General features: G+C 39.6%; 1 protein-coding gene across 1 annotated transcript; it reads left to right on the top strand.

Annotated features, from left to right (window-relative positions):
- Positions 1–12: 12 nt before the first annotated feature.
- On the top strand, positions 13–4,501 carry EIF3F (eukaryotic translation initiation factor 3, subunit F; the record flags this gene model as incomplete). Its single annotated transcript, XM_010084344.1, has 7 exons — positions 13–84; positions 279–358; positions 1,436–1,573; positions 2,665–2,756; positions 2,963–3,099; positions 3,239–3,352; positions 4,115–4,501. Coding segments are annotated over 7 exons (711 nt in total), but the record flags the coding sequence as incomplete, so codon positions are not given.
- Positions 4,502–9,076: the final 4,575 nt, after the last annotated feature.

Below are 9,076 nucleotides of genomic sequence, written 5' to 3'. Positions count from 1 at the left end.
TGCCCTCCCGCAGGGACCGTGGACAAGCACTCGGTGGAGGTCACCAACTGCTTCTCCGTCCCTCACAACGAGTCCGAGGATGAGGTACGGAGCGCGGGACCGCCCGCCGGCTCCCGGAGGCGACCGCACGGGCGGCGCTGGGGGGTCTCTCGGTGGGGCGGTGACTGCCGAGGGTGCGCTCCCTCTGATGGCAGCGCTGGGGTTTGTGCCCGTGTTGTCCTCCGCTGAGGGTTCAGCATCTCTGTAAGCAGCTGATTTGGTCCTGTCCCATTTCTCAGGTGGCAGTCGATATGGAGTTTGCCAAAAACATGTACGAGCTGCACAAGAAGGTGTCTCCTAGCGAGATCATCTTGGGCTGGTAAGTTCTCCTTCCACAAGAACATGCAAGCAGTTGTGTTGGTCCCTTAGACTACTTGAAATACATAATTTTCCATGTCACAGGTTGAGAAGCAGAAGCACTAATGCTTGTAACAGTAAGGTCTTGCAACTCTTGTTACAGAGTCAGTTGTAAAGCCACTGCAGTTCATTAATAGGAAGGTATAGGAGAGTTACAAGGTTTGTTTTTGTTTATATCTAGAAAAGGTATCACAGAGGAGTGATGGGTTAGAGAATACTTGTACAGATTTGTTAGAAGAACTTAGCCACTGTAATACAACTTGCACCATGGCAGAAAACTGGTTAGAAAGAAGGAAGAACACAAAAGAGTAGTTTAACATACTGAAGGCCTCACGAGGAATCAGTGATATCAGCTTTGGCATGCAGAAGTTCTCTGCTGAGCGAAAGTGGAAGAGGAATGCGAAGCAAGATCAGGAGGGTGTTTTGGAAACAGAGTCTGTGTCTTGAGTGTGGATAGATAGCTGTATTGGTCTTTTCCTGCTTCTCTTATCCTCCAAAATAGCTTAATTCTGTTCCCATGGAGCAGACTTCCTCAACAAGCTTCTAATGGCATAGCAAAGTGCAATTCTAATGACAGGAATTTTACTGTGTATGTGAGAAGCTAATTGCAGAGCAGCTAAAGGAACTAGATTAACAAGTTCTACCTCCTGCACACAGATGTTTGATTTGTGGAAAATCTACTTGGTCCAAATTTATTTGGCATGCTTTGTCTTACACAAAAATAAAGGTCAAGAGCATAGTGACAGATAACTGAATCCTGTCTTTGCAACCGTACCAACTCTTTATGGCAGGTACCACAACATTGGCCCAGTGCATGTTTCAGGTATGTGTGCGCTCAGCCTGTGGTTCCTACAATTGTAGGACAGATGGCCATAAAACTACAAATTCACTCGTTAAAATGCTTGTATTTAGTATGCTTCCGCAGCTAAATGTTTGGAAATCAGTGGTTTAGGATACAAACCTGTTAAATACCAACAATACCCAATACTGGGCACTTGAAAGTTGGAAGAATGTCTCCTCAACATGTGCTCTTTTGAAGGTATGCAACAGGTCATGACATCACGGAACACTCTGTCCTGATCCACGAGTATTACAGCCGGGAAGCACACAATCCAATCCACCTCACTGTGGACACAAGTCTCCAGAATTCACGCATGAGCATTAAAGCCTATGTCAGGTACTCTGGGATGCTGCATTTCTGGGAGGGGAGCTATCTGAATTACTGGGAGGGACCACACCAGGTTAACAAATGCAGCAAGCTGCAGTGTCGCATTTTGGACAGTATCGTGCAGTAGCTAAAACACAGCAGTGAGCCAGGGATCATGGCTTATTTCCCATTTGAATGTCTCGACCATTGTATGTAAGTTAAAAGATCTAACCTTTCATAAGCTGGTACTTCATTGGAGTGAGGAATTGTGACTTCACTAACTTTAACAGCGTTCTGAACATCTTTGTGATGTTTCATGAAGATGTTCATAAGGATTCATATGGCTAGCACTGATGTCACTGACTTTCATCACCCTGTGTGAATGCTAGCCTGTAGTCACTGGGATATATTACTTAGCAATTTATTTATACACATTGGAGGATTAGTGCAGTTAAAACATAATTGAAACAGCATCTTCTTGATCAGTTTTTCTTCCCCTTAACCCTTTTCATTTTTATTAATTAATAATGGAGCTTAAATAATGAGAAATGAAACTATCCCACCTCACTGTTCTTCCCAGTACTGGCTGAAGAGCTCTCCTCTTTCAGCATAAAACCCCAGCCTTTCTTTGTAGCAGAAGTCTACTGCTTCTTGACTCATCTTCAAAAAGGAAGCTGTTCTATGACATCTTACTTAAAGCATAAGTGAACTTCAAATACCTTGAATAATAGGAGTAATAAAAGTGTTGAGAGTGCTTTGTGCTCGAACTTTTGTCATATTTCTTCCTTAAGTGATGTCTCAAAGAGCATAGAGTATTTCAGGATAGAATACCTGCTTTATGAGCAAGAAGGACCCGTGGCTTAAGAAGAGAGTATTTAGCTCTCTATGCATGTCAGACCAGCTAGGAATATTCTTGGGATGAAAATAAACAATTACTAGTATGCCAGGACCGATTTCCTGTCCTCAGTTATCCATAGTGTTAGTATTGCTGATTTTGGTGAGAATGGGTAACCTGCTCATATTCGCACTTAAGTGCTAACAGAGATCATTGAGATGGAAATCTATTACTTCCTGCCTTAAATATGTCCATGCTGAAAATGTTTTGTTCTTTTTCTTTCTAGTGCCCCAATGGGAGTCCCTGGTAAAACTATGGGTGTGATGTTCACACCTCTAACAGTGAAATATGTTTATTATGATACAGAACGGATAGGAGGTGAATGTTTTCTTCCTCTTTTGGTTATAACTATTGTTGTGACACTGTTTAAATGCCTTTTTTTTTTTTTCCTGGTAAAATTGCCATCCTTCTGGAAATTTTACTGTCTTGCTGAAGCTGTAGTAAAAATTTTCAAAAAGTAAAGTATTTAAGATGGTTTCTGTGGCAGTCAGGTTTTTTTTCACTGATCCTCCTTTTGCTTTCAGTGGATCTTATAATGAAGACTTGTTTTAGCCCTAATCGAGTGATTGGCTTGTCCAGTGACTTACAGCAGGTGGGGTCAGCATCAGCCAGGATTCTGGATACCTTGACCACAGTGCTCCAGTATGCAGAGGATGTATTGGTAAGGCCAGCTTTTTATGAGTCAGCAGATAATTTGATGTAAGCTTGTACGTCTTGTTTTTCTTTTTATATATTCGCTTTCTGGACCATAAATTTACTGAGTTTTACTCACATTGAAGTTTGATGTTTCTTATACTTAGTCTGGCAAAGTGGCTGCTGACAATACTGTTGGGCGATTCCTGATGGATCTTATTAACCAGGTGCCAAAGATTTCACCAGAGGACTTTGAGACAATGTTGAACAGCAATATCAATGTAAGTTCATAATCTTATTTTTTTTCAGCGTATTTCCAGCAATTTTGAAAATTTGTCATACAGACACAAGTTTGTCTGATCAAAGCAATAGCTTTTCATACAAACATGTTAATAGAAAATACAGCCACTTCCGTATTCAATTCTTGTCAGTAATTTGATGTTTTAAGAGATGAAGGTGGATAAAGGAGCTCACCATAATAATCTTGCGAGCAACTGCACTTAGGAATTATGCAAGTAATATGAAAGCCAGCACCAATTCTTCTTTTAGAATGACTGGACAATATGAATTACGAAGTTTAAAGCAGTATGGAATTTAAGGGATGACTTGCCAGCTTCCTTTGCCTGAGCTGAAGGTCTCTCTCCCTGTGTAATACTTAGGACATGAACAAGGTTTTAAGATGCTGCTGCCTTATTTCTGTAACAGATTTTTAGAAAGGGAAAGCTTAAGTTTCTGAATGTGGTGTTCACCCACAGTCTGCAAGACTGGAACTAATTTTTAATTTTGCTTATACCCTTTGAGACTTGCCTGGTTAACATGGGTGAACTCAGGGTTAAAATTTCACAAGCAGTGTTTCATATTCTTGGAATACCAAAACCTTCCTCCTGCAAGGAAAGCATTCCTCAGGGTAGGACTTTTAGGACTAAAATATTTCTTGTAGCTGATTGTAAACTGCTTTAGAGGTGTTAAAAATTATACTCCTTAACAGGCTACCATCTTTGTTAATATTTCTGATCACCCTTTTTTTTTTCTTCCCCTCTCAGGACCTACTGATGGTAACCTACTTGGCAAACCTCACACAGTCACAGATTGCTCTCAATGAAAAACTTCTGAGTTTGTAGAGAAACTTCTGCCACCCTACACTTCAAAAGGCCTGAAGAATGAGCAGATACACTTTTCTATGGTGTTGTTACAAATTTTTTTGGACTGTAATTCCATTACCTAGATGACTTGGTTTACATCTCTATTTCCGTTGTCCCAAAAAATCCCTAACATGGTTCAGGAAATGAATGGGAATGGCTGCAGTTTAACTGAGACCAGTATTTTAAAATGGAATATTAGAATCTTTTGTCTCCTGGGTTCATCTACTTGTATAACAAAATGCAGCTTTGTTGTAAGAATGTATTTGAAATAAAAGTTCCATTGCAATGGTAATTATGGATTCTGTCCAGAAAAAAAAGTTCTCATTTATTGTATAAGGAATCCCTTTTTGAAAGAATGGGGGATAACATTGCATCAGGAATGAAAACCAGAGTGGATGTAAGTCAGCTCCAATTCTGCAGACTTCTTTGCAGTTTGGTTTGGTTTTTTTTTGCCAGCTGTTAAAGCACACTGAAAGCTTGGCTTCTTGTGTTGCACATAATGTGATTTTCCATGGAGGACTACAGAATGGGTGAGGGTTCAGAGAATTAAACTAGCACTGAGTTCATGGTTAAAAGGGCCTGAGAAAGCATTTGTGGCTGAACAAGTGTGGCTACTGGAGCTACCATCTTAGCAAAAGAAAAAAAGCACAACAGAACTACGCTTCATGAAGTTTTGAGGTTAAATTTAGGGTGCCATCAAATAGGAATTTTCTATTTCATGACCCCTGTACTGCTGCTAAAATTGTGTGAGAAGAAACTTCCCATTTTCTCTCCCAAAGCTAGTTCACATTAAATGAGTTCTAGCTGAAAGAATGACAATAGCAATCTGAGCTGTAACTTTTTACAGTCTTGGCTAATAACATTACCTTTAGAAGTCAGTTCAGGTTTACTGAGGAGGTTTTGCCTAATAGAGTAAAAGTGTTCCTCTTCTACAACACAGCTATTCCCACCTAATTACTAATGACTCTTTCTGATGCCTCACATCCGTTCTGGTAAATGAGTTTGAAATGTTAAGAGAAGCCTGCAAAGCCAGTGGTCCCCAAAATAATTTTTGTGCTAATTTGACAGATAAATACAGGAATGCGACTTGGGTTACAAATCTGTAGATCCTGTACTGGTTGTTCCAATCTGAAGAATTGCCTCAGTGACTCAAATGCTAAATTCTAGGTACATGAAAACGGATGGTATGGCAAAGAGTCTAATCTCTGAAAATGCTATTAGTGAGCATTAAATAGTGTTAAAACTTGGCTCTTGTTTTTTATTAATCTGAATAAAAATGGTTTTGTTTTCCCTTATTTAAATTGAATATTCATAACCAACTGTTTAACTATTTCACAACTTTTCAGGTCAAGATGTTTTTTAAGGTAAGCCTTAAAATAGGTGGAAGAAAAGAGCAAGCAGCAAAGCTGGGTAAGTCTCTCAATTACTGCCAAAAAGTGCAGGGGGGGAAAGCATAATCTTTCCCCGATTTCTCTTCTGCAGTAAACTCTTGCATTCACTGTCTATGCTTTGATCTCTTAGCTGCTCACTTTAAACTTAATTTCAGTCTTTCTTGAACTTGAGCTGGTAAAGACCCATACCCATATCAGCATATAGATCAATGAATACAGGACTGCATTAATACTTTCCTGTTATAAATCCCTTGTTTTCCTCTTGGTGTCCATCATGTAGTGTGATTGAGCATCCCAGTTTCTTGCCCCTGCTATCATTGGCAGCTGAACTCCAATTTGCCAGTAGAATTATTAATTTAAATACATGACTTAGTGTTATGACACTTTTTAATTTAAAAAAACCCCAAAACTAGATCCATATATTTCTCCTGATTTGGATTATTCTCAGTCTTGATAATAGCTCACAGTTTTGTCAAGAGGTATCATAAGCTAATTCCCAACTTTTGTGCCCTACTCATTAAGAAAAAACTTGGAATTGATCCCTGACCAACTTCACAGAAATCTACAAATTCCCTCTTCTACACAGCCTTTGTTCATTCTTACAAATTCTTTATCCTTGCTCATGCTAATTCCTGTCTTCTGTAGCTTAACTAATTGCATGTTCATGTCAAGCCTTCTGTGGACATTCAGGTGGTTTATAGTGAATTCCTCATTTAGAATGTGTGTGAAACTGACCCAGTATGTCTAGTGATTGATCTTTGATAAACCATGTGTTTGGTTGTAAGCTTTGGAAAGTGGAGATAAGACTAATTGTTGAGAGTAACAAACTTTTTATTTTTGCTATCTGCAATTTCATACTTTAAAAAATCCTTGCTGACAGAATTACAATTTCATTTGCTAGACTCTTTCGGTATACTGGGATGAAGGTCACAAAGTTTGCCTTGATAGTTGAGTCATTTAAGTTTCTTGGCAGAATACTTGCCTGCTGCAAAGAGGAAGTAGTGTTTTGGTGTGTGACTTTGTGAACCTATGCCATCTATTAGTAACTAATGTGAAATGCATGGTTTTAATCCTAAGGATTAAAAAATTGATGGTAGACGACATTGGACATGTTGCTCTTTCGAGTAGTCTAGCAGAACAACCTGCTGTTCCTCTTTTGTGCTTTGAGGAAGGGTGGAGCTTCTATTTTTAGTGTGGTTCCACACAACAGAACTGGAGACTCTGGGGGTGACTCCATTGTAAGGTTTGTGTGAAATCTTGTTAGGACTACAGCGGGTGGAGCCCTAACGTGACTCACTGGGTAGTGACTCACTAGGCAGTGACTCTCACAGTTGAGCAGCTAACCAAACACATGGCTCCTCCCAAAGTGAACTGAACTTGCTCTGCTCCGTGTTCACATGGAAAGTTAAGAGCTAACATTAAATATCTGCATTTTAATTACTGCAGTCACAAGGCAGCATAACAGGAAAAGTATTTTTAGTACAAAATTTAGACTTGGATCACTGCAGTGGTTTGTTACACTTTGACCTATGGTTCAAAGCCAACCAGATCTTGTTGCTTACGGCAAACTGTGGGAAGTTTGGGGTTTTTTTAATTATTCAACTGTATTGGCTGAAATATAACATCAAAAGTAATGATTCATATTATTTAAGTGGCAAATAATGTTCCAACCAGGATAAGAGAAGCAGAGAATTGCACAGGGAAGCAGCAATGCTTTAGTAACCTATGCCACCAACAATAAATTACACTGGAAAAAATGTTTTGTTTTGGCTCTATTGGTAGCACTCAATTAGCACAACTATGTAGCTGACACCAAAGTTCCTTCAGATCAGAATTCTGTCCAGGGTCGTGTTTATGCAGAAGATGCAAGGATATTACAAAAGAGAGGAGCAAGAGTTTGTCTCCCAAATTCACTAAGAAGTTGAATTTTCTAATAGTAATAGTTGACTCTGAGTGGGTTTTAGCTTTCCTAAATGTACTGGCTCTAGCTATAATAACAAGCCAAGGGATTTCCTTAAATATAGGGAGTTAAATTAGATGACCACAGTGGTTCCATTCCATGCTTTACAAAAGTCATTCCAGATATTCTTGTTAACATACAAGCATGCAACTCATTTAACATAAGATTCTTCAGACTTATACAATTTTATTTGTTTTCTCTTGTTCTTTTCGCACTTGATTATGAAAACAGATTGTTCCTTTCCTGAATAGCTCAAATCCAAACAGTCCACTAAATGGAAGAAATAAAGAATTGCATATTTTATAAATGTACTCAGTTCCCATGGAAACAGGGATTTAAGTATATCTGTCCTGGAAGAAATGTGCTTAACTGAGGTGAAATAGAGTAGACATACACTGGGAGTGTCAGCTGAAGAATGCTGTGAGGATTAAATTCTTAAAGCTGCTCCTGATGTGATCTGGGCAAACAAAAGGGAACAAGCCCAATTTTGCTGAAGATAGGTAATTTATTAGACTCTTCTTGTCGCTTTGGGTGCTTTTCATTTGAAGTGGGCAAGCATGGCAAATTATTACCCACCTATTTTCTGCTGCCTGCACATAATGCTATTTTACAGACAAACAGGGCAGTGGCTGTTGTTTCATCTAGAGCTCAAGTGCTGCATCAGGTTACAGGAAGAAATTGTTTGCATTTTAGTGGTTTCTGAACAGTTAACATGTTTCTAATTTAAAAAAAAAAAAACAAAAAAAACTAGGAAGATATTTTGAATTATCTCAAGTAACCAGTGCATAATATCATTGGTGAATCCTTCATGAATTGTATCTTGCCGGTCAGAATCTCATGAATAATCAACCACCAGGTAAAGGAAGGACTATGTGTATGTAGTGTCTGTTCTAAAGTGTAATAGGAATAAAAATTACAATAGAAAGAAATGAAACACTAAGTACACTTCCTACAATTGCATACAAATGACTATAATTAAGATTTCTTTCTGGACAAAGGTATGTAGCTGTCAGGACGACCTCACCCTTATACCCTCTAGGGACCTAGATTCTCATCTTGAGTAACTACAGAAAAAGGAGAAACTCCTCCAGCTCCACTGATGTCTTTTGTGTACTTTGCCTGTTAAACACTGTTCTGGTGGCCTAGATGATTTGGCTGCCTGCCAGCTACCAAATGAGGATCTTGATCTGAAGGCTTGTGTGTTACTGGATAACAAACTGGATTTAGCGCTACCTGCATTAGGGCTGAACTCCATTGCAGAGGTGCCACAGGGAAACTGCCGTGGGGAGTTCTCCCTTCCTTTCCTCGGCGGGTGGATAAGGACCCCCGGGGGGTGGCATCGCCCGACACTTCCTGTGTTGAATGCTTCCCCTGCCGCAGCTCCTGGGGCAATCGTTCTGCGTTTCTGGGGCACTTGTGTCTTTGAACTTACCTCTCAGCCCTTTTGAAAGAGAACTGGGCATACTGCAGCGGTCCCTCCGCAAAATGGGGCAAAGCTGCACAGACAGGAAA

Source organism: Pterocles gutturalis, unplaced genomic scaffold, assembly GCF_000699245.1.
Source record: "Pterocles gutturalis isolate BGI_N339 unplaced genomic scaffold, ASM69924v1 scaffold43935, whole genome shotgun sequence".
Lineage (NCBI taxonomy): Eukaryota > Metazoa > Chordata > Aves > Pterocliformes > Pteroclidae > Pterocles > Pterocles gutturalis.
The sequence above is the reverse complement of the archived record's forward strand: the minus strand, read 5'-3'. Positions and strand labels throughout refer to the sequence as shown.